Source organism: Quercus lobata, chromosome 2, assembly GCF_001633185.2.
Source record: "Quercus lobata isolate SW786 chromosome 2, ValleyOak3.0 Primary Assembly, whole genome shotgun sequence".
NCBI lineage: Eukaryota > Viridiplantae > Streptophyta > Magnoliopsida > Fagales > Fagaceae > Quercus > Quercus lobata.
In genome coordinates, this window is record NC_044905.1 from 41,738,041 (window position 1) to 41,764,276 (window position 26,236).

At 36.1% G+C, this 26,236-nt stretch overlaps 2 protein-coding genes across 2 annotated transcripts; one reads left to right on the forward strand and one right to left on the reverse strand.

Annotated features, from left to right (window-relative positions):
* Positions 1-341: 341 nt before the first annotated feature.
* LOC115964577 lies at positions 342-2,246 on the reverse strand. The gene has a single exon (XM_031083861.1). It carries the CDS (start codon positions 2,244-2,246, stop codon positions 342-344), a length of 1,905 nt encoding a protein of 634 aa, XP_030939721.1.
* A 7,994-nt stretch (positions 2,247-10,240) lies between these two features.
* LOC115956805 (putative ABC transporter B family member 8) lies at positions 10,241-18,006 on the forward strand. Its single transcript, XM_031075093.1, has 9 exons — positions 10,241-10,489; positions 10,570-10,624; positions 11,010-11,188; positions 11,491-11,948; positions 13,558-14,098; positions 14,541-14,720; positions 15,165-16,457; positions 16,565-16,980; positions 17,409-18,006. The coding sequence occupies exons 1-9, from the start codon at positions 10,241-10,243 to the stop codon at positions 17,758-17,760; spliced, it is 3,723 nt and encodes a 1,240-aa protein (XP_030930953.1). The 3' UTR covers positions 17,761-18,006.
* The last annotated feature ends 8,230 nt before the right edge of the window (positions 18,007-26,236 follow it).

Consider the following 26,236-nt stretch of genomic DNA (forward strand, 5'->3'; position numbering starts at 1 on the left):
TGGCAGATGAAATCTGGGTCGACCCCGGGGGCCTTATAGGGGTCCCAAGCAAACACATCTACATTCTGTTAGAGGAAAGCAGTCAGCACTGACTTCACTTGGGGCGGTAATTCCGAACCAATCTGAAAAAACCTCTCAGGGTCAGATCCGACAAGTACTTTCTCCAACTCCTCACAGTTCACCTCCATGGTCGGTCTTCCATTGCCCACAGTTGGGACCGTAGTCATTAATTGCTATAAGCCGTTCTCGGCTGAAGTGGAAGGTTCGCTATTCGGCCGTCGTGAGATTGCCGACACCATGCATTGCCTAGCCATTCCCTGGTTCCCTATTATCTCTTTGATCTAACCCCCTGACGGATATTTCACTTTTTGGTGCAAGGTTGACGACACAGCCCCTAGTGCATGAAGCCATGGCCGGGCCACGATAGCTGTGTAAGGGGAGTATGCATCTACGACAATGAAGTTCACTTCTACCACATCTGAGTCTGTTTGCACAGGCAACCTAATCATGCCTCTCGGGATGACGATCTTTCCTTCAAAGCTAACCAGGGGGGAATCGTATGGCGACAGGTATTCCTGCTTCAAGTTCAGCCCCTTATACAAATCCGGGTACATTACCTCCACGGCGCTGCCTTGATCGACTAACACCCTTTTCACGTCATAACCTCCTATTCTAAGCGTCACGACTAGGGCATCTTCATGGGGTTGAATAGTTCCTCGCTTATCCTCCTCCGTGAACCTGATTAATGGCGTGGCACTCAGTCTGGCTCTCTTGGATTCCCTTTCGTTTGGTTCCGTCGGGAATCTGCCCACTGACATTACTCTAAACGGGCCGGAGCCGGTTCTCCCAGGTGCGGCAAGAATGACATTTATCGTGCCTAGGGGTGGCCTCAATGCGTCTTGTCTGGTTTCGACATTTGACTGTTTGGGGCGGTGCAATAGATGCCTCAGCTTTCCTTCTCGGACAAGCCGATCCAAATAGTTTTTCAGATTCCTGCAATCGTCGGTGGTGTGACCGGGCTCTTGATGGTACGCGCAGTATAGATTCTGATTGCGTTTTGAAGGGTCGCCTGCCATCCTGTTCGGCCACTGAAAGAAAGGTTCGCACTTCACCTTCTCCAGGATCTTGTGCAATGGTTCTCGGAACACGGCATGGACTACCTGAGCCCCAGTAGGTCCAGACTGTTCCATGTAATCTCTTCTCGGCCTGTTACCACTGCCAAAGCGGTCTGACCTGAAGTCCCTCCTCTCCTGAGGGACAACCTTCGCTTTACCCTTCCCAATCTGCTGGTCCTCCTCGACCTTTTTGTACTTGTCTATTCTGTCTATGAGTTGTCGCACGCTGGTGACTGGCTTCCTAGTGAGGGACTTTCTTAAGCCATGCTCTGTCGGCAGGCCCCTTTTGAATGTACTAATGGCGACGTCATCGTAGTTTCCTTCTATCTCGTTGTACATTTCCCAATATCTGTCCGAGTAGGCCTTCAGTGTTTCTCCTTCCTGCATGGACAAGGATAAGAGGGAGTCGAGGGGCAGAGGGACTCTAGTGCTGGTGATGAAGCGGGAACCAAAAGCCTGCGTCAGCTGTTTAAAGGAATCTATGGAATTCGGCGGAAGGGCATCAAACCATCTCATTGCCAGGGGTTCCAAGCTAGATGGAAACACCTTACACATCAACGCCTCGTCCCTGGAGTGGATGGCCATCCTCTGGTTGAATTGGCTTACATGCTCCACTGGGTCAGTTCGACCATTGTATATGGCAAACGTTGACTGATTGAACCGCCGAGGAAGCACTGCCCTCTCTATTCTACGTGTGAATGGCGACTGGGAGATGCGATCCAGGGCCTTGCTCATGGCGTCATTGGCCAGGCCTTGGTAAGACGGGCTTTTGTGGCCGCGTTTGCGAGGCCGTTCTTCCTTATAGGAAAAAGTCTCGCTCGGAGGGGTTCTTGACCTTCGTCTGTATTCTCCATCCTCACCACTGCTAGTGTTCGAGCCGGGTGAAGGACGTTTTCGCTGTGGTCGGCGCAGCTTTTTCTTCAAATCATCAACCTCTTGTTGTAGAGCCTTTCGATCGTTTTGCTTAGGGGATGCATGATCCTTCCATTTTGAGCGGCTTCTACTCGTGTGAGAGGTGCTCACGCTGCCCTCTTGTTGATTACCTTGGTCCTTCGCTCGTTCGAGATTTAGAAAGTTGTCCTGTCGTTGAGACTCTGCACGTCTAGTTTGGCACGGACCTGATCCTTCCATCCCTTATTGTTTCACTTGTCGAGACACAAGTTCTCCCCACAGACGACGCCAATTGTAAGGGCGGAGTTTGGGGCCCAGGCCCAGCAAGCGGGCGATTCTGGCCCAAAAGACCCTCAACAATGAATTTGTAGAGAGTGGGTCGTAGAACTAGGTCTTGACAGAGTAAACGTAATTGTTAGTAAGCCATGCAACCATTTGAACGTGGGAATGTTTCATTAAGTTTCTTGGGATAACAGTTCATGGGACTGTATCTTATGCTTTGTTTACAAAACTTCTCTCTCTCTCTCTCTCTCTTTTTCTTGCTCTTTCCTCTACCGTTTTTTTCTCTCATGGGGATTTTCTTCTCTTATATAGCATCTTTCAATTGGTTAGGGCCCTACACTTATTAACCATCTGGGCCTCTACTTGAGTGTCTGTCCCATAGGACATCTTCCTTCTTTTCTGTGAGTTGCACTGGCCAAGATAATACTGTTCTCCTATCCTTTCTACATTAATGCGGCTGGAAAAGTAACTCCCTTGCATTTAATGCGGCAGTTGTGGTTGTCCCCTGAACGTCTAGCATTTCCCTTTGATTTGGGATGATTTCTCACCATGTAAAGGGTGTGAATTGGACTCCCATTTGGTGCGTCCGAGGAGACACTCCTCCTCGGACGCCCCTTAAACAAGCCTGGCCCAACAGGATTGGGCTGGGAGTCTTCTGGTCGTGTCTTCACTTCCTGTTATGGCTGGGCTCCGCACGGGTACCAAGGCCCACTGTTGACTGATGAATTTTACCCCCACAGTAGTAATTAAAAATTGGTTTTTCATTGTCTTTTAAGTTAATAAAAATCTTACATCTACTTTTTTTTTTTTCAAAAAACCTTTACATATTTTTTTAACTTGAATCTTTATATATACCTTAATAAGTAAACCCTATACAGTTCATTTTCTTAGATGCATAAAAAAAAGACATCTATTCCATAATAATAGTGGCTAATTAGTTTTTTCATGTTCTCATTTATAATGTTTCTTACTATTATCATATTTTACTAGCTATTGATTTTCATAATAGAGGCATTAAATGAGAGTTAAATTCTTCGAACTTTTCATTAGATTTTAAAAGTCATGGTATGTGAAGAATATAAGCATTTAAGGACTTTTTTTTTTATATATTTTATTATTTATAAAAAATGTTAAATGAAATGTCAAAAAAAAAAAATATTTTGAAAATTTTCATCTTTGTTTCTTATATATTTTTATTATTACTGAAGAACGTTTTCCTTTTAGTTTTGATAATAAATATGATTTTCTAGATTAGAGTTTGATTAGTTTCAAGTTTAAATTTTGTATGATTTTATTTAATTGTTGATTATATGATTTAATTAAGTGAATTTAACGATTTATTTATTTGCATTGTAAAGTTTATAATAACATTCGTAGGGTCATCTTTAATTAATTTTTAACTCCTTTAGCCGTCGGTCTCTTTGTTTTCCAATCAACGGTTACTAATTAATTTATTTAATTGACATTTGATTTCTTTTACTAATCTCTTTCTCTCCCTCTTTGTTAACATCCTATTGTTTTCCCAAATTTGATGATAATTCTAATGTACTAAATATGCATATTGTAACGTTTATTTTTATTTTTATTTTACTCCATTTTGCTACCATGAAGTTAGTACATCCACAACTATTAGTTTATTATTTTATGATATGTTTGGTTTGATATTATTATTATTATTATTATTATTATAAATTTAGTGTTTCTAAAATAGCATTTTTTTGTATTCTCTTTTTCTATTAATGCATTGTAACTTTTTATGGGAATACTTTATAAGAAAATTGTTTATTCTTTATTTTTATTTTTATTTTTTTATTTAAATTGAGTGTTTCTAAATTGATATATTTTTTTTTTTTTGTATTTCATTTTTCCATTGATGCATTGTAACATTTCATGGGAAGACTTTATAAGAATAATTTTTATTTATTGAATAAAATATTATACGTTTAATTTTTTTTAAAAATGAGACAAAATATAAATAATTATGATATGGAGGATGTTGCTAAATTTAAATGTTGAATAAAATAAGATGAGAATAAAATAATAAAAATGAAATGTATAGCAATAAACACCATATTATTTTAGTTATGCTATGTAATAAAATAATATTATATTTTTATATACTATCTTTATAATGCAATAATATAACATTTAACAACCAATGTGAATAAACAAGATAACAATATAAAATATAAAACTAAATCGTATCAAGCTGGATTACCTGTCAATTCCAATTTTAGCAAACTAACTGACTTCTAGTAGTCTAAAACTAATTTCTGTGATGCATTTGGTGGAGTTTTCAATACTGCATCAGTATGTTTTGATGGCCAACCTGTTACACTAAAAAAAAAAAAATATATATATATATATATATAGAGAGAGAGAGAGAGAGAGAGAGAGAGAGAGAGAGAGAGAGAGAGAGAGAGAGAGAGAGAGAGAGAGAGAGAGAGAGAGAGAGAGGGGGGGCTTTTATGTGTGGAAAAATAGAAATTATGCATGGAATAAGAGGGAGAATGACAATTTTATAGTATGAGGATAAGAATAAGAAGAGTCAAAAATAAAGGAAGATAAAAAGATAGAATAATATTAATATTGAGAGTAGTGGGGATATGAAAAGTTGAAATGGAATGAGAAAGGTTGAAGAAAGTTAAGGTAGAGAGTAGTGGGGATATGAAAAGTTAAAATGGAATTGAAAATTTAATAATAAATAAGAATAATTAAAAATAAGATAAATTAAATATGATATTTTGATTGTAATATAATTGTAATATAATAGAGTTTTTAATTCACTTTAAATGTTAAAAAATTGTATAAAAAAATTGAAAATGACATAGTTGCTGACGTGACTCAATGGAAGCGTAGCAACATTAAATCCTACGTTTTAGCTTTTAGTAATATATTGATTATTATTATTATTATTATTGAAGAGGCCACTATGTTATTAAGCCTATGCCTTTATAGATATATTGATTGATTGATTATTATTAATACTAGTGGATGTCCCGCGTGATGCGTGTTTGTTATTAGTTATTTTATAATACTCATATTTGTTATAATGCTTGGAAAATTAATTTCAATTATGTATTATGTCACTAAAATAATGAAGGAAAAAAAAAATGGTAATACAATGTATCCATAAGTAACCATAATTAATTAGACCCTAAAAATCCCACTACATGCCTATTGATATTTTTTTTATCAAGTGTAGATGTATATTTGGTTCTTACATTTGATGTTTTCAATATAAAAATTCATATTATTTATTTATTTTTTAGAAGTATTTAAAAAAAAAACACATGAACTTTTGAAGGCTGAACATCTAAGATTTAAGGTTTATAATTTTTAATTTGCAAAACTAAATATACATGTCAAAAAATTTAAAATATAACAATAATTTTACATACATCTAAGTACCTCAATAATCACTTACAAAAATTAAGCACTTCCGAAAAATATAAATAAAAACAAATAATACATATAAAGACTCTATGTCTTCCCTAAACATACCTTTTAGAAATCCAAAAGATCACCAATGCATTGTATTAAGCTTTGACAGTGTCGTTAAGAAGTTTAGATCATATGCACCTAAAACCAAAGCCAATTTCATACTTTTCTTGATACTAATTCTCTCTCTCTCTCTCTCTCTCTCTAAATATTTTGTGAAACTAGGATCTATAAAATAACATGTATTATAACATGGAAAACTAATATTGAATGGAAAAAACCTTTTATTTTTGAAATTAATGAAATTAAAAGTGGAAGAGTTCAAGAAGTTGGAAAAAGGGTGGAAACAAATCTCTTAATCTTATGCATTTATGACTTAAAATGGTAATTGATAAGAAGATGGGGTGAGATAAAAGACTAAATGAAATATTACTTATACAAGTGTCACATGGCAGAACCTCATACTCTTTTGTATAAGATCTTTGCTTTTATATAAATATATATATATATATATATATATATATATATATATATATATTGAATTGATTAGAGTATGGTCTAACATCTTAATTCTTTCTCAAATGCTTTATGTTTTTATATGTAAGAAAATAAAAAAGTATAATAATTAATAAAGAGGATAAATTTTCTATTTTGATATTATGATAAATTATTATTTATATCAATATGAAGCATGAAAATATTCCATATGCATGGGTCAAGGCCATGCCATATGCCATTATGATATATCGGATTAATTATAACATACTATACGTAATAAAGTAATTCGTTTATTCACCCAAGAACTTGTATTTTAGTAATAAACAAGCGGTTGCTTGATGCATATAAGATTAAAAGAATCTGTTGATTTCTTGTCATGGGAAAGTAGAATGCAATTAATATTTGTGACGGTTCAAATAGTTCAAATTTAGTGTAAAGCCCATCTATGTATGGTGTATTAACAGTATTTGGTGTGGTAAAAAAAAAGAGTGTTTTAATATACGGAAATGCTACTTTTTTAAGTTTTTGACACATCATTTCCCAATCCACCCTGCATCTTATATCTTACCTCTTTTTTTTTTTTTTTTTTTCATTCAACCAATTAAAAAAAATATAAATAAGTCAAAACACATCCAACCCAAAATCTCACACCCACCACTAATCACCCAACATCCCATGAAAATCCAATCCAATCCCCTTAAAACTTAGCAAATCCGTCTAACCCAAATATAAAAACTAATCCCATCAAACACCCAACTCACAACCACCACAAAAACCGCTGCCACAACGACCAACAAAAACCTAACCACCGCTAAAACCCACAACAAACCATTGCCACCACCACCCAACGTGGTCACCATCATCGATCTCAATCAATGTTGTCAATTCCGTACTGTACCGGCTGGTACAGCCGGAATATACCGTATCGGCCAGTAATCCGGTACGCTCGACCCCCCTGTTTCGTACCGGAAAAAATACCGACCGTATCGGCCAATTTCGGGCAATACCGGCTGGTACCGGGCGTACTGGCCGGTACAGAAAAAGTTTTTTTTTTTTTTTTTTTTTTTTTTTTTATTTTAAGTTTTGTAATTTTTGAATTTTTGTTAGGAAAGAATGGTAACTTATTTGCATTAACTTATTAGTATTATTTGTTTTCTTAGTATGCAATGGTAACTTTTAAGCTTTCTATTTTATTTTATTATTTTTTTTCCCTTTTAATTGATACTAAAGTTTAAAACCATGAATAATTAGTTCTGAATTGAGGAAATGTTTTATAGTAAACTTTTATATTTATTATAATATATATATATATATATATATATTTATAAATATAAAAAATAGCGGTAAATCCGAAACGGTACACCGGTATTGACTGGTATCCGAAATATATCGTACCGGTGACCAAACCGGTACGACCTCCGGTACGGTATTGACATCCTTGATCTCAATGCCTTCGTCATCAACGTTACATTGTTGTTTATCATCTTCATCATCAATGCCATCTCTGATTTAAGAGAGAGAGAGAGAGATTGAGAGACAAAGAGAGAAATAATTATATATATAAAAAAGAGAGTAGCAGCTTGCTACAATAATTACTACTAGTAGAAAATTATTGTAGCAAGTTGCCAAATTTTTTAAGATTTTTTTCTATTTTTTTTTATTTTGTATTTTTTTATGGTGAAAGAGGATAATAAGCAATTAACTAGAAATAAATCTGTTACAAAAGGTTCCCTTTCTATCAAGGGAGCATAACTACCCCAGCACCGATGGTGGGCTATGAAAATAAAATAAAAGCTTCATCGCTAGCATTGCCTAGTCTAGTTAAAACATCTGCACACCAGTTTGCTTCCCTATAAGCGTGCTTAATTTGAAGGTTGGGGAATGACTTCAACAGGTCCTTGCAATCAGTGAGTAAAGGCTCTAATGAGTAATTGGCATTGGAATTTTTTAAAAGATGAACAATAGCTAAAACATCCCGTTCTACACACAAATGTAGTACTTTTTTTAGATTTAGCATCCCAAATGTAGTATGTTTGGTTTGTTGTTTGGGGGTGTTAAAATAGCATTTGAGGTGTTTTAGCACACCAAATGCTAAAGCTCTAAGGTTCTTTGAATTATATATCTTAATACATAATAAAAATGTAATTATTGAGAGTTCTATCTTGTGGATTTAGGCCGTGTGACCAAACTATATAACCCTCAATGTACCCGCCTCTCTTTCTCTTCCACTTCTACATCATTCTCTACAATGTTTTCTTTTTAGATTTTAACATAAAATCTGTGGATATGGAGATCTGGGGGGCTATAGTTAAGAACATTGTCATTTTGATGGGATAAATGCTTCTTTATGCCACTATCTCCAATATGCCAAAAGAGGAAAGAAGAATGATTAAAGCAATTGGATAGCTAATATGGCATAGATCATATATGTATATTTTATATATATGATGGATTCTTTCAGGAAAGATCTCATATCTCATGGGAATCTCGTATCTTATTGAAATCATCTCAAATCTCCGGAAAAGAACTTCATTGGTAATAGTATTCTTAAAATATCAAACAGGGAAATATTTGATGATCTAGTTAGGTCATATAAATACAAGAGCAAAGGTACCCTATAATGCTTGAAACCTTCTTATTTTATGCAAGAAAAGAGAGAGATATGTTCTTTTATTAGTTTTTTAGTTAGCTCAATTATCATTCATCCTAGAAAACACGAAAGGAAAAGCCAAAAGATCTATGGATACAGATTGAGATCGATCTAACAAGAGAGACCTGTTGGAAAATAATTATTTATTTATTTATTTTTTTTAAGACAATGAAAGAGAAAAAAGAATGGAAAGGAAATCAGGGGGAAGAGATCTTAATATGTTGATGATTAATATTTAGAGGGGGAGAAAGTTATTGAGGTCCAACAAATCCAGCTCGGTATATGGCCAGCTGTAGTGGGATGACAACAGAATCTGTGCATGCAGCTCACCTTAATATACAGCAATATAGAGGAATATGCTCTATGGAATTATCCCAACTATTTCCATGATAATCTCTCTCTCTCTCTCTCAAAATAAAATTTAACACAATTCAGAAAATAATATAGCTGCCTTGTCCTTTAATAGGTCACCGGCCACACTACCCTTTTTAATAATATATGCTAGCTCTTGACATAATTTTTCCTTCAGAGAAGAAACACTATGATTATAGATGGAAGAATGGATAAATTTGTGTTAAAAAGATTAGTAGCTTAGTGCTGTTATCCAATTCCTTGTGTTCCAATACTCTTCCCCCATTCCAATACTCTTCCCCCACTTATTGTAAGGACAAAAAAAGGGTAAGTTTGAGGAAAATATAGCCATTATTGTCATATTTGGTCCATTCTTTTTTCCATTTTTGTACTCTTTCTCTCGGACCTTTGGTTAGTAGAATATGAGTTTTATGCTAGGCTTGCGCAGGATGAAAAAGAAATGCAGCCAATGGTAGCCAAATCTAGCATACGGAATAAAACTTTTTATAATAGCATAAGTTCATTAATTAATTAAAAAGCCGACATGAAACAGCATGATTTCAAAGTAATCTCACATCACAACAACTAAACTAACCAAAAGGAAAAGAAAAAGAAAGGGGAGCATTAAAAACCAAAATCGCCAATGGAATACTGGTCACAGTCGTCTTTCTTGAACACTCTACAATTGGGTTATTTTTGCTCTCATAATATTGAAAGTAACAACCACCAAAACATCAAAGACTGTATTTAACAACCCCACATCACATGCATAATGGTTATGATATATATTACCAAAAAAAAAAAAAAGGTTATGATATAAAGGTTGCTTCATGGAAATCACCAGTCACATCACAGTTATATATAGAGTACCATTTCTTTGAGCAAATTAAGTCTTGTATGCACAAGCCTTAACTTAAGTCTTGCTTGCTTCTTTTTTTTACTAGCTCTTGCAAATTCACTCAACTCAAGCCATTCTTGCAAAGACTGAGGTACTAATTAAGAAGTATATATAATGGGTTCTCCAGAGAAGAATGACTTAGAGAAAGGAGGGATGAGAAGGAAGGACAAATCTTCAATAGCCATAATTTTCACATATGCTGACTGGGTTGATATTATGCTTATGTTGTTGGGTACTATTGGTGCTATTGGAGATGGCATGTCTACAAACTGCTTGCTAGTCTTCGCTAGCCGTCTTATGAATAGCTTGGGTTATAGTAAGACCCAACAAAATCATGGGAATTTCATGGATGGGGTTGAAAAGGTTAGTAGTTAACATTCTCATTCCTATTGGCATTTCTCTCTCCTTCTCTCTCATTTCATCTTTTTGGGTTTTGTTAACAGTGCAGCTTATACTTCGTTTACTTGGGATTAGCAGTAATGGTGCTGGCCTTTATGGGTAATTTCAAAATACCTTTTTTCTTTCTTCATTTACTTTGCTTTCTGACTACGATGTGGTGTTTGACTGTTTGGGATGTTTAATGCAAATTAAACCAATCCACTGTGTCTCAAATAGTGTCTCGCAAGTAAACATATGTAGTGGAATAAGGAGACATCACCATAATTACCAAAATGAAAAGAGAAATGTGGTGGTTTTATGAAACCCTAGAATGCCCTAGTCTTGAAATAAGTAAAAAAAAAAAAAAACTAGTATACTTGTTTGAATGCCGTCTAAAACAAAAGTATCAATTGAATTTTCTTTGGCGGCATCATTCAGAAAACCCCTTGCATGATTGAAGAGATATAAGATGGCTTTGGACTAAATCAATAGTGAATGGTTGCAGAAGGTTACTGTTGGAGTAAAACCAGTGAGCGTCAAGTGCTGAAAATTCGTTACAAGTATTTGGAAGCTATTCTCAGGCAAGAGGTTGGGTTTTTTGATTCTCAAGAAACAACAACTTCGGAAATCATCAATAGCATTTCAAAAGATGCTTCTCTCATACAAGAAGTTCTTAGTGAAAAGGTAAAAAAAAAAAAAAACACAGATATGAATTTTTCTTTTAAGCAGTAGTCTCAGGATCTGTGAACCTTCCTTTCTTTTTGTTATTTTCAAATATGAAATCCAACTTTAGAAGAAAAGTAATGGATTAGATGACTGATGTGCAGGTTTTTCTTTTTTCTTCATTTTCTGTTTCTTAATGTGTCTCTTAATATGTGTGTATCCAAGATCTATCTATCAATATGTAGTTTTCTCAATGAAAATCAATAGGGAGAAACATTTTTTTTTTAACTCTCTCTCTCTTTTTGTTTCCTTTTAAATTACAGGTGCCAATATTTTTGATGCACTCCTCAGTGTTCATTTCAGGGCTTGCATTTTCCACTTACTTTTCATGGAGGCTGTCATTAGTAGCCTTCCCAACACTACTTTTATTAATTATACCTGGAATGGTTTATGGAAAATATCTTCTCTATTTGTCGAAGAAGTCCTACATGGAGTACAGTAAAGCAAACACCATTATTGAGCAGGCTCTGAGCTCCATTAAAACAGTTTATTCATTCACTGCTGAGAGGGTAATAGTTGGGAAATATTCAGCAATATTGGATAGAACCACGAGACTGGGAATCAAGCAAGGTATTGCGAAAGGTCTAGCCGTTGGAAGCACAGGGCTTTCTTTTGCAATATGGGCTTTTCTATCTTGGTATGGAAGCCATTTGGTTATGTACAAAGGTGAAAGTGGAGGAAGGATCTATGCGGCTGGAATCTCCTTCATATTAAGTGGACTGTATGTGGCTTTTTGCTTCAATTTTTCAGTACACGTTTCTTAAAGCATATTAATTTTCGGTTGTGTTGAGATATTGTATAAATTTTTGACACATTATGGAAAAACTTAATTCGTATTTTTGGAACGAAAAAAAGATGAGGAGAGAGGTATATTCTGATCACATTTTCCTCCATTTCCTCTCATTCCATCATTAAAACATAAAATTAAGAGTACTAAATTATAGAATTATTATTTTTTTGATACGAAAATTATAGAATTATTGATTAGACCATATTGCATGAGGTGTATACCCAAGATTAGATCTTAGCTTTTGAGTAATACATATGATCTCTGTTTTCAAACAATCTTTAGATCAAATGACATCTTTCAAGTTAAATAAAGACTTAATAGTTATTCTTTATGAGTACATGCACAGTGTTTATCTAATTTTTTTTTTGTTATCAGAAAAGACATCATCTTTATCTTTATCTTTATTTTTATTTATTTATTTTTTTCTTGGAGGAAGACATCATCTTTATCTTATTAGGGTTGTAAAGTCGAAAATAAGTCCAGTCAATGTTTATTCATATTCACCATTAGTTGAGAAAGTTGAGTTTTCTTTACAAAAGTAATCTCTTGAACCTTATCTCACATTGGGGAAATGCACCATTTCTGAAGGGAAATTAGTGCAGAAATTTGAATAGGAGGAACTTAATGATATACGCCAAACTTAATTAAATTCACCAATTCAACTGCAAGGGGCTGATTGCAATTGGAGTCATTACTTGGTCATCAACATTTGGCGATTCTATCTTAGAAGCATGTTTATATTCATGTTGCATTGTTAGTCATTCCTGACCTTAGCAATAGGTAGTTACTTGAATAATCTTGAATGCTATTTTGAATTGATTGCTTACAAATATGATCAGCGTCTTGTTTAATGGGGAAAAAAAAATCATTGCAAGATTATAACAGATATAAGCAGGCCAAAGATTATAACAGATGGTCGGATATAGGTAGGCCAACAATATAGCTCAAGTAAAAATGTCAAATCATGAGGCAAAGAAACTAGAAATCCAAAAGAATAAAAGTAAAGTGGAAAAGAGATTATCTTTCGTCGGCACATCATATTGCCCATTGACTATTTTCAATTCCATCGCCTACAGTTATATGCTTAATATATTTATATTACGTTTTAAATAAAATACATAATTTCGTACTCAGGAATTTCGATGAATAGTACTCAGCAAAGTTTCTTTTATTAATTGAACTTGAAACATCATATTGCAAGTGCATTCATTTTTATCTAGATATTCAAGTACGGCCACCATGTCAATAGTTACTTATCAAATTTAATTTGTAAAATTAAATTATAGGAATAAAGAACTGAGTTCATCTTTGCCTGTTTGGTTAGACTTATTTTTGTCTAATGTTGCTTATGTATAACTTTTTTTTTTTTTTGAACAAAATATACCTATGAAAATAAGCTGTACCAAACAAATGGCACTTTCACATAATTTAGATAGACATCTACTTATTTGCACTAAGCACTTTCCTTACTTTATTAAGGTTTTCTTTTACAATAGAGTTAATATAATGATCTTTTAAAAAAATGATGACTATAATGCAGATCCCTTGGCATGGCAGTTCCTGATGTCAAGTACTTCACGGAAGCTTCGGTTGCAGCTACACGAATATTTGATAGGATCAACCGGATACCCTTAATTGATTGTGAAAATACAAAAGGACTTGTATTGGACAAAATTAGAGGCGAACTAGAATTCGAGCATGTCAAATTCACATACCCTTCTCGTCCGGATTCCATTGTCCTCAAAGATTTTAGTCTTAAAGTTGAAGCTGGGAAAACTGTTGCTCTTGTTGGTGCCAGTGGAAGTGGCAAATCCACAGCAATTGCATTAGTGCAACGGTTTTATGATGCTGATGATGGATTTGTGAGAATTGATGGTGTCGATATAAAATCTTTACAGATGAAATGGATAAGAGGGAAAATGGGACTTGTTAGTCAAGAACATGCATTGTTTGGGACATCAATAAAGGAAAATATACTATTTGGGAAGCTTGATGCCACCATGGATGAAGTCACCGCTGCAGCCATGGCTGCCAATGCTCATAACTTCATCAGGCAGCTTCCTGCAGGATATGAGACCAAGGTGGGTTACATAATGAAAGCATTGATTATAGTACGTACAAAACTTGGGTGAAGTTTCTTACATGTTGTATTTTAGGTTTCCTAATTAATTAAATTCAACCATGTGGCTACATTATCCAATGAGGCACTTGATTGAAGTTAATTGTTGATATGAGAAGACATCTTTAATGCTGCATTTGTCAATTTAGTCATATTATTGAACAATATTAGGAATCTAAGATGCTGCAATCAAGGAACTATACCCAAGTTTTCCCCTATTGAAGTTAAATGGAAATTTGGAGTGATTAAGGGAAGTTAGACCAGGGTGAATGACATTCCCTAATTTTCACTTGTTGATGGTCCATTTGGGAGAGAGTACATTGTATAATTGTTGTTCAAGTTCTAGCTTGAATCTTAAAATAGCTAGATCAAGAATAGTATTGATATTATTTCTTATGTAACAGATTGGTGAAAGAGGAGCACTATTATCAGGTGGACAGAAACAACGAATTGCGATTGCCAGAGCCATTATAAAAAACCCTTTGATTCTCCTACTTGATGAAGCAACAAGTGCTCTTGACTCCGAATCAGAAGCACTAGTCCAAAATGCCCTTGATCAAGCCTCCATGGGGAGAACTACCTTGGTATTTACCCACTTTCAATATTGCTAAATTTACCCTTGAATTCACTCTACCTCTTTTTGATTTCTAACTAGATGACACCTGAAGTCAATGGATTAAGAGATCATCACAACCAACATATAAAAAATTCTTCTATTTTCTTAGTTTTGGATGAAAGGAGCTAAGGAAGTTGGTGTTTATGTCTATTGAACCGAGATAGTCTTTCATAATTCATGCATTATATTAGCATACTAGTAATTAGGTGATGAAAGACAAACGAAAAGAAAAATGGCATGCCCTATGATATGTATCAATTGTGCACATTACTTGATGAATGATGGGACAAAAAATATTTTTGTTTTTCCAAAAAAACTGCAAAGCTATACCTCAGTTTGTCCAATATTAGACTATCAAAACATACCTCACCCTACATTAGTAACTAATGTTGACAATGTTGTATATATTCAGGTGATTGCCCACAAGCTTTCCACAGTTCGAAATGCAGACCTCATTGCAGTCGTAATTGGTGGTTGCATAATTGAAATAGGTTCACATAATGACCTTATCAACCGAAAAAACGGTCATTATGCCAAACTGGCAAAACTACAGAGACAATTCAGCAGCGATGACCAAGAACAAAGCTCTGAATTGCGTGTTTCTTCAGTCGCAAGAAGCAGTGCTGGCCGGCCTAGCACTGCGAGATCAAGCCCAGCATTTTTTCCAAAATCACCAATAATAACCGCAGATAGCCCAGCTCCAGTGTCTCATCCCCGACCTACCTTTTCCCGGCTTCTCTCTCTAAATGCTCCAGAATGGAAACAAGGTCTTGTTGGAAGTCTCTCAGCTATAGCTTTTGGGGCGGTCCAACCTGTCTATGCCTTGACCATAGGAGGCATGATAGCTGCTTTTTTTGCTCCAAGTCATGAAGAAATGCGTGCTAGAATCCGCACATATTCACTAATTTTCTGTTCACTTACTTTGGTTTCAATCATAATGAACCTCTTGCAGCACTACAGTTTCGCATATATGGGAGAGAGGCTCACGAAGAGAGTCCGGTTGAGAATGTTGGTGAAGATATTGTCTTTTGAAACAGCTTGGTTTGATGATGAGCAAAACTCTAGTGGAGCCTTATGTTCAAGATTGAGCAATGAGGCTTCCATGGTTAAGTCCCTTGTAGCTGACAGACTTTCTTTACTGCTCCAAACAGCTTCGGCTGTGACTATTGCAATGATCATGGGGCTAGTTGTGGCTTGGAAACTAGCACTAGTCATGATCGCGGTTCAACCTCTCACAATTCTATGTTTCTACACGCGTAAAGTATTACTTTCTACCATGTCCACCAATTGTGTTAAGGCACAAAATCAAAGTACTCAAATTGCCGTGGAAGCTGTCTATAATCATAGAATTGTGACTTCATTTGGAAGTGTAGAGAAGGTTCTTCAACTATTTGATCAAGCTCAGGAGGCACCAAGGAAAGAAGCAAGGAAGAAGGCATGGCTAGCCGGGATTGGCATGGGTTCAGCTCAGTGCCTAACATTTATGTCATGGGCTTTGGATTTCTGGTATGGAGGTACATTAGTGGAAAAGGGAGAGATATCGGCCGGGGACGTGTTCAAGACATTTTTCATATTGGTCAGCACCGGGAAGGTCATAGCTGAAGCTGGTAGCATGACTTCAGATTTAGCCAAGGGTGCCACTGCAGTTGCATCTGTGTTCAAAATTCTTGACCGGCAATCATTGATTCCAGGGTCTTATAATAATGTAAGTAACGACTAGCTAATTAACTTGAAGCTTGTCACATTCTTTTTGGCTTAAAGTATTGCACAAAGTTTATGTTATTTGATAGATTCGTTTGCATTTTGAAATAGGATGGTGGTGACAATGGGGGAACTAAGTTGGAAAAAATAAGTGGAAGGATAGAGATGAAGAAGGTTGATTTTGCATACCCAAGCCGTCCTGAGACCTTAGTGTTGCGCCAATTTTGCCTGGAGGTGAAACCGGGCATGAGTATTGGACTTGTTGGGAAAAGTGGGTGTGGGAAATCAACGGTGATTGGATTAATCCAAAGGTTTTATGATGTTGAGAATGGGTCAGTGAAAGTAGATGGGGTGGACATAAGGCAATTGGATATTCAATGGTATAGGAGGCACACGGCACTTGTTAGCCAAGAGCCAGTTATATATTCAGGTAGCATCCGTCACAACATTGTGATTGGGAAGCTTGATGCCTCAGAGAATGAGGTGGTGGAGGCTGCCAGAGCTGCCAATGCCCATGAGTTTATCTCGTAAGTATTCTCTGTTCATCATCGCCAACAATTTAGCATGTGATGAAAAAAGTTAAACAATAATTCTAGGGACATATCAAATTTGAGAACATATTGATTTGTGTGATTGTGAGTGATGGATGCTTTCTATTCGCTCTTGTTTACATTGACCCGTCACTTTTGGTCTCCCACTCACAGTCACACTTACAAACATATTATAAAATTGGGTAAGTCTATAATATTTTTGAAAGTTAAATTGGCAAACTAGAACAACGGCAATTTTTCTTAGGACAATCAGACCCAACATTTTTTATCAATAATAGGTTATTAAATAAGGGCAATAAAATTTGGGATTTGAATTGGATTAATAAAATGGAATATTAACATTGGTGATTTTTATATGATAAGGTTAGTCCAATTATTGACTTTATTATTATTACTTCGTGTAGATCCCTTAAAGAAGGGTATGAAACTGAATGTGGCGAAAGAGGAGTGCAATTGTCAGGAGGGCAAAAGCAAAGAATGGCAATAGCAAGGGCCATAATTCGGAATCCAACAATATTACTACTAGACGAGGCAACAAGCGCTCTGGATGTGCAATCTGAGCTAGTTGTTCAAGAAGCATTAGATAGAATCATGATTGGGAGGAGTACAATTGTGATAGCACATAGGCTCAACACCATAAAAGAGCTCGATTCAATTGCATTTGTGGCAGATGGGAAGGTGGTGGAGCAAGGAACCTATGCTCAACTCAAGAGCAAGCGGGGTGCCTTCTTTACTCTTGCTTGCCTTCAAACTTAGGTTAGGTCAACTACTTGAAAAAATCTATATAGTTATGATGGGGTTGGCAAAGGTTTGGGCCTACTAAGTACAAGCCATGCAACAAATCAGTAGTGTTTAGAAAGAATGGCCTCGTAATGTAGAACAGTGTCTGTCGCTACCTTGATGCTCAATATCTTTTCCTTTTTGGGTCAACTTGCCAATATTTCATTGGCCTGGATACTGCAAACTTAAATGCTACTCAACAGCCGAAGTACACACCTAATAATCAAGCATTCCAACTTAAGCTGGAGTTTGCATTAGCTTGTTCTTTAAAATATCTGTATTGTAGTTGGTTAAAAGGCCTTTTAAAAAAAAAAAAAATCGTAATTACTTGAACTCACTCTAATTTCGTGCACATTTGCCATAATCTTTGTATGGGGTGTGTTTCGTTTGTATGTTTGAACACCCTTAGCATATGAATATTGTATGATAGATTTAAGGGACAAGTAATCCGGAAAAATCCAAACTGTCGATGTTCCTATGATGGGCTCTAGCCCATTTTCATTTTCGGAATCGATCTTATTATGTCCTGTGGCCATTAAGTTGTCTCAGACTGGGCCAGCCCCAACATATACACAGCCAACCGTCTAGTGATGTAAATCCCATATAAGGAGTAACAGACAAAAATAAGAAATAAATAATATGAATATATATATATATATATATATATATATATATATATTTTGGAGAGAGTTTCAATTTATGACGTTTGTTCCTAATGATAACTTTTTATCATCAAATCAAATCAAGACACCAATCAGTTTTTGGTGTTGGGGGGATTGAACCCCAGATCTCTTATTCATTCATAAGAAATTTTACCAATTGAACTAACTGGAACCTATAATAATATGAATATCTTATTCACACATACTAGCAACATAATAGCATGTATTTAGTTTTTCTAAAACATAGGTAACCTTTATTACCAACAAACTTGACAAAGCATGCAGGTAATATCACTTGACTTTTATTCACTTGCACCTAAGTTTTGCCATTTTTAGAATATTAATGATATGACCAAACTAGTATTTTTTTTTTTTTTTTTATTGTTAGATTTAACTTTTATGAGAAACTAGTCGTAGACCCATGCAATGCACATGATAATTTTGATGTCATATTATTTTTTGTTAAGTAAAGAATGAGAATAATAGTTGAGATTTATAAGTAATAGTCCCAAACTCATCTCACAATAATGTGATTACATTGTAATATATATAATAAATTTTATGTAAGTAAAGAAGTCTTTATCTTGATTTTGTGTGTGTGTGTGTGTGTGTGTGTATTTTGGCGAGCAAATATGTTGCATTTTACTTTCAATTATTATATATGACAAAATATTTTGTAATATGTTATAATAGTGTGAGATATGTATCAAAACACAACACAATTAAAAAATGGAAAATGTATAATTTTTATTAGAACATGAAAATGAATCTTGTTGGTTTCATATGAAAGCTAACATTATTTTGCATTTTTGGAGAAGTTATTGAGCAATTTATCCAAACTTTGTTTCCATTTTATCACATAAGAACTATTAAACAAAATTATAATAGTTTCTATTTTGATAATCACTAAAGTCATATATGAGAATCAACTATTACAAAAAATTTTCTCCCCAAAACATATATTGATTTCTATTATTCCTTTCCATACAATTTAAAAAATGTGAAAAACTTTTTTTTTTTTTTTTTTTTGAGAAGCAAAAAATGTGAAAAACTAAAGAAGCTAAATGTGTAGTTGATCTAAGTCAATCAATAAAAAGCATAAAAGGGGTAAGGGAAAGCAAATGTATTCACTGTATAATTATTTATATATGTCCATATTTGTTTTTGTATAATAATACTCTTGCTTTCTAAAATATTCATGTAGCAACTGTATCTTGTTTGATCTCTCCTATTTCTACAGCTTTAACCCAACTCATAGCATATAAACCAATGATCATGAAAAAAGAACCCAGTAAAATGAAGCCAAACACAATTTCTAAATTTTAGTGATAATTAATAGAGAGACTAAAAGATATCACAAATATGTAGTGATAATTAAAAAAATTTCCATCACATATACTATACTTATTGGTTTTAAGAGAGATTAAAAGAGAATATATATATATATATATATATATATATATATGTAGGGGAAGGGAAAAATGTATATACTGTTAATGTATATTATATTATATTATGGGCTTTAGGCCCAATTACCTTACTTGTACCGCACACTTACGCCTCCTATATAAGGCTCTGATGTATATTCTCTCATTACGAAATACAATACAATCTTCCAGTATTTCTAACATGGTATCAGAGCCACTGCTCTGACCTTTTCTTAGCAGTCTTTTCTGTATTGGTGTTACTCCACTCTCAACATCGCTTCCGCTATCACAATAGTTGCCGCAGCCTCTCGCCGTTGAAACTCTGACGTCTTCCAACCGTCGTCCTTGGGTTCCGGACCTGCAGCCGCTGTCGTTGAGTAGTCCAACACCACACAGAACACTGCACGTGTCATCGCCGCCATGAATATTGCTCCGATCAAATTTCTGGAGATATCACTGTGTTCGTCTTGAACCGATCTACCCGACGGTGAAAGCCTCGCAGTCATTAGAGACTGCACGCGCCGTCACGCGCGGCTTGAATTTTCTGCGTTAGAGATCCACGCGCCGTCATCAGTTCCAGCTGACGTCACCTGTGACGTCATCAGTGCCACGTCAGCCCTAGCTGCGTCAGCATCCACTCATCTACTGACGTCAGCGCCACGTCATCCTGTGACGTCATTTGTTGACCGTTGACCTTTGACCTACCGTTGACCGTTGACTTTGACCGGTCGTTGACTTTGACTGTTGACTTTTCTCCAGGGGTTGACTTTTGCAGTCCAGGTTCTCCTTCCCAGTTTTTCGCGTAGATTTCATTTTTGCATTCTGTTTTTGCATATTGTGTGTCTAAATGGATAAAAAGGATGTTTTTCTTCCTCGCCCCATCAATACTGTATTGGAGGAGAACAAGAATTACTTATCTTGGTCTCAAGCTATGCGCAGCTTTCTTAAGGGTCGCATGCTCTGGCATTACTGTACTGGTGCAGTCGCCATTCCTGTCAAAGGAGCAAGTGAAGAAGATACTGCCTTTCTTGGTCGTATGATTAAATGGGATAGTCACAACCACATGATCCTCACGTGGATTCGGAACACTTCCATTCCCTCCATTTCCAACCTGTTAGGCAGCTATGATAATACCAAGTCAGCGTGGGATATGTTGGCCAAAAGGTACTCCACTACTCATGGCTCCATGAAATATCAGTTAGTGGTTGAATTGCATCAACTCAGACAAGAACCAGGGCAATCCATCAATGACTATTATGATCAGCTTCGCTTCATTTGGGACCAAATTGACCTTTCTGATCCAACTTGGGCATGCTCAAAGGATGCTCAACAATATGCTTCCATCAGAGATGAATTTCGCCTCTATGAATTCCTGATGTCCCTTCACAAGGATTTTGAGCCCATTCGAGGCCAGCTGCTAAATCGCAGTCCTGCTCCCTCTCTTGATACTGCTGTGAATGAGTTGGTTAGAGAAGAAACTCGTCTTGCAACCCTTCAAGCTCAGAATAAGCTCAATGTTTTGGCTATTACACCTTCTGCTCCACCAATAGAGCAACCTCAACAATCAGGTGATTCCTCTGGCTCTAGCAATCGTTGCAAGCAGACCAACAAAAAGTTCTGCAACTATTGCAAGCGTCCTGGCCACACCATTGAGACTTGTTATCGTCGCAACAAATCTACTGCTGCCGTTGCTAACACTGAGCCTACTCTGCCGATGACTTCCATTTCAGCTGAGTCTCAGTCTTCTGGATCACTATCAACCTCTCTCCCACTGAACTACAGGAGATCATAGCTCAGGCTGTTCGTATGGCTGGTAATGCATCTCTTTCCACTGCTCTCTCAGTTCTACCCTGTAAGTCTCAAACTTGGCTCTTTGACTCTGCCTGTTGCAATCACATGACACCTCACTCCTCCTTATTCTCCAAACTTGACCCTGCACCACACCCTCTAAATATTCATATAGCTGATGGTTCCACCATGCATGGGAATAGTCTAGGTTTTGTTTCGACCTCCAACCTCTTTGTTCCTGGAGTCTTCCATGTACCTGACCTATCCTATAATTTGTGCTCTGTAGGAAAATTAGCTGAACTAGGTTATCGCCTTATTTTTTACTATTCTGGGTGTATTGTACAGGATCTGAGGACGGGACAAGAGCTTGGGACCGGCCCTAGAGTTGGGCGTATGTTTCCTGTGGACAATCTTCATCTTCCACCTGTTGCTCCTGTTTCTGTTGCTGCTGCAGCTGCTGCAGTTTCTTCCTTACCATCTCTTGCACTTTGGCATTCTCGTCTTGGTCATGCATCATCTTCTCGGGTACAACAGTTAGCTTCTAGGGGTCTGTTGGGTTCTGTGTCCAAAGACAATTTTGATTGTACTTCATGTCAGTTAGGAAAACAACTAGTTTTGTCTTTTAATAACAGTGAATCCATTTCTAATAGTATTTTTGAGTTAATTCATTCTAATGTTTGGGGACCTTCTCCTGTTGCTAGTATTGGTGGATCTCGATATTTTGTTGTCTTTATTGATGATTATTCTTGTTATAGTTGGATATTTCATATGAAATCTCGTTCTGAAATTTTACCAATATATAGTAACTTTGCAAAAATGGTTGAAACCCAATTCTCCAAATGTATCAAAACTTTTCGTTCTGATAATGCTCTTGAATATACTCAATATGCGTTTCAAGCTTTGTTACATTCCTATGGCACTGTGCATCATCTAACTTGTCCAGGTACCTCTCAGCAAAATGGTCGAGTCAAAAGAAAACTTCGTCATATTCTTGACATTGTTCGTGCTCTTCTTCTTTCTGCCAAAGTTCCTGCCCCATTTTGGGGTGAAGCTGCTCTTAATGCTGTTCATGCGATTAATCGCATTCCAAGTGCTGTCATCCATAATCAGACTCCGTATGAGCGTCTCTTTGGGTCACCTCCTGATTATCATCACCTTCGATCCTTTGGATCTGCTTGTTTCGTTCTTCTTCAGCCTCATGAACACAACAAACTTGAGCCTCGATCTAGACTTTGTTGTTTCCTTGGTTATGGCGAAACTCAAAAAGGGTATAGGTGTTATGATCCTGTCTCTCATCGTCTTCGTGTTTCTCGTAATGTTGTCTTTTGGGAACATCAATTGTTTGTTGAACTCTCTCACTTTCGTTCTTCCCTAACTACTTCCTCTGTTTTAGAAATTTTTCCAGATGAGTCTCTTGTTCCTTCTACAAATACTTTTGATCCTCCTTTAGACCCTTCTCCAGATATTTTTGATACTACTCCTAGACAGGTTAAAGATGAACAGGTTGATGACGAGCTACCCCACCTAGAGCTTGGGTCCCCTGCTCCTGCTCCGCCTGAAGATCCTCCACAAGACATTCCACATCGCCACTCAACCCGGGTAAGATCCATTCCTACACATTTACTAGACTATCATTGTTACACTGCCCTTGCTACACTTCATGAGCCTCAAACCTATCGTGAGGCCTCCACTGACCCTTTATGGCAGTTTGCAATGAAAGAGGAACTTGATGCATTAACCAAAAACCATACCTGGGATCTGGTCACTCTCCCTCCTGGACAGTCTGTGGTTAGTTGTAAGTGGATCTATAAGATCAAGACTCGCTCTGATGGGTCCATTGAGCGCTACAAGGCTCGTCTTGTTGCAAAAGGTTTTACACAGGAATATGGGATTGATTATGAAGAGACCTTTGCTCCAGTTGCTTGTATCTCATCTGTTCGTGCCCTCTTAGCTGTTGCTGCTGCTAGTAAATGGGATTTTTTTCAGATGGATATTAAAAATGCTTTCCTTAATGGGGATTTGAGTAAAGCAGTCTATATGCAACCTCCTCCTGGTCTCTCTGTTGACTCAAACAAGGTTTGTCATCTTCGACGTGCACTTTATGGTCTTAAACAAGCTCCACGAGCTTGATTTGCCAAGTTCAGCTCCACTATCTTTCGCTTGGGTTACACTGCCAGTCCATATGATTCTGCCTTATTTCTTCGTCGTACTGATAAAGGCACCATTTTGCTTCTTCTATATGTGGATGATATGATCATAACTGGTGATGACCTCAGTGGCATTCAAGAACTCAAGGATTTTCTCAGTCAGCAATTTGAGATGAAAGATCTTGGACATCTCAGTTATTTCTCGGGTCTTGAAATTACTCATTCCACAGATGGTCTTTATATTACTCAAGCTAAGTATGCTTCTGACCTTTTATCTCGAGCTGGACTCACTGACAGCAAGACTGTTGACACTCCGGTTGAACTTAATGCGCATTTGACACCCTCGGGGGGGAAACCATTGTCTAATCCTTCTCTTTACAGACGATTGGTTGGCAGCCTAGTTTATCTCACAGTTACTCGTCCAGACATCTCCTATGCTGTTCATCAGGTGAGCCAGTATCTGTCTGCTCCACGATCTACTCACTATGCTGCTGTTCTGTGCATTCTTCGATACCTGAAGGGCACTCTCTTCCATGGCCTTTTCTACTCAGCTCAGTCTCCTCTTGTACTTCGTGCATTTTCTGATGCTGATTGGGCAGGGGATCCCACTGATCGCAGGTCCACTACAGGTTATTGCTTTCTCCTTAGTTCTTCTTTAATTTCTTGGCGAAGTAAGAAACAAACCTTTGTGGCCCGCTCCAGTACTGAAGCAGAATATCGTGCCCTTGCGATACCACATCTGAGCTCCTTTGGCTACGATGGCTTCTTAAGGATTTAGGTGTGTCCACATCCTTTGCTACTCCCCTTTATTGTGACAACCAGAGTGCCATTCATATTGCTCACAATGATGTCTTCCATGAACGGACTAAACACATCGAGATTGATTGTCATTTTATCCGTTATCATCTTGTCCATGGTGCTCTCAAGCTCTTCTCCGTCTCCTCCAAAGATCAACTTGCAGATATCTTCACCAAGTCACTTCCTAAGGGACGCACTCGTGATTTGGTTGACAACCTCAAGCTGGTCTCACATCCACCTTGAGTTTGAGGGGGGCTGTTAATGTATATTATATTATATTATGGGCTTTAGGCCCAATTACCTTACTTGTACCGCACACTTACGCCTCCTATATAAGGCTCTGATGTATATTCTCTCATTACGAAATACAATACAATCTTCCAGTATTTCTAACATATACGATACATAAGTGTTGAGGGAGGGGAAAGGTTGGGGAAGATCTTAGTAGTAACATAATAGCAAGTCTGAATAGAGGACTTTTGGGCTACCATAGAGGTTTATGAAAAATTTATGACTTTACATATTCATTATTTTTTTTCCCAAAATTTTTATCAAAGAAAATAATTTCCTTCATAAATGAGAATTTTATGGATTTTTTTTTTTTCAATTAGATAGAAGAAATATATAGGAAGGAAAAAAATGATTGTATTTCTAAAAGAGCTAATAGTGAATATTTAAGTACATATTATTTAAGAAATATAATAGTGAAATTTGTAGTACAAAAGAAATGTCTAGTTGATTTCTTGTTGTATTTATCTATTATATTTCTTATGTTATTTCTATTATATTTTTGAATATTTAAGGAGTATGATGGATTGAAGTGCAACATATCATAGCCAAATTAAACAATAAGATATAAGATATAAGTTTAAGGTTTTCTCTCTCTCTCTCTCATTAGATAAGCTTAATTAAGCTAATTACTAAGGTAATATGATTTAATTCATGTTGGACTATACAAAATCATTCTATTTATTTTATATATATCTATTGGTTAGCATGATTTGAATTAAGTTGTAGGATTTCCTAAGAATGAGATTACATCAAGGTATATGCTTCAATTGAGTGAATTTTTTAATTTCAAAGTAATGGACATTAGTATTACCATGGAAACATAAAGCAATATTGCATGCATGTCCACAGTCATAAAATGGATGCAATATTTATAAATTGTAAGAATTTTTTTTTTTAGAAGATAAATGGTACTCAAATACAAAGAAAAAGAGGATCACCATACGGTCAATACCTATCAATCATAATATTTTGTTTCCTCTTCCAAGATTTCCTAAGAAGTTATAAATTAATTAGCATTGACTTAGATGAGATTAAAAAAAAATTAGCAAGAATTTATGTAGTATTTAATTTTAAAAATTACAAAGCTCTTCAGAAAATAAAATAAACAAATGAGAGGCAAATGATCATGTACTAAATCAATAAAACGCATTCCAATTCTTTAAACACAAACAATTTTAACGGGTAAAATGCAATTATGTAAAAAAAAATTGTAAATATGAATACAAAGAAATAGAATATCAGTTGAAAAAAAAAACATGGTATTTACAACCCTGGATGAGAAAATCCAATACTAACCTTTACATCGTAATTTGTCAAAAAATTAATGAAAATAACCATA

Coding starts and splice junctions, on each gene's coding strand:
- LOC115964577 (XM_031083861.1), bottom strand. CDS start 2,246: ATGGAAGGATCAGGTCCGTGCCAAACTAGACGTGCAGAGTCTCAACGA.
- LOC115956805 (XM_031075093.1), top strand. CDS start 10,241: ATGGGTTCTCCAGAGAAGAATGACTTAGAGAAAGGAGGGATGAGAAGG. Junction 10,625..11,009: donor AATGGTGCTGGCCTTTATGG/GTAATTTCAAAA, acceptor GAATGGTTGCAG/AAGGTTACTGTTGGAGTAAA. Junction 11,949..13,557: donor TCCTTCATATTAAGTGGACT/GTATGTGGCTTT, acceptor ACTATAATGCAG/ATCCCTTGGCATGGCAGTTC.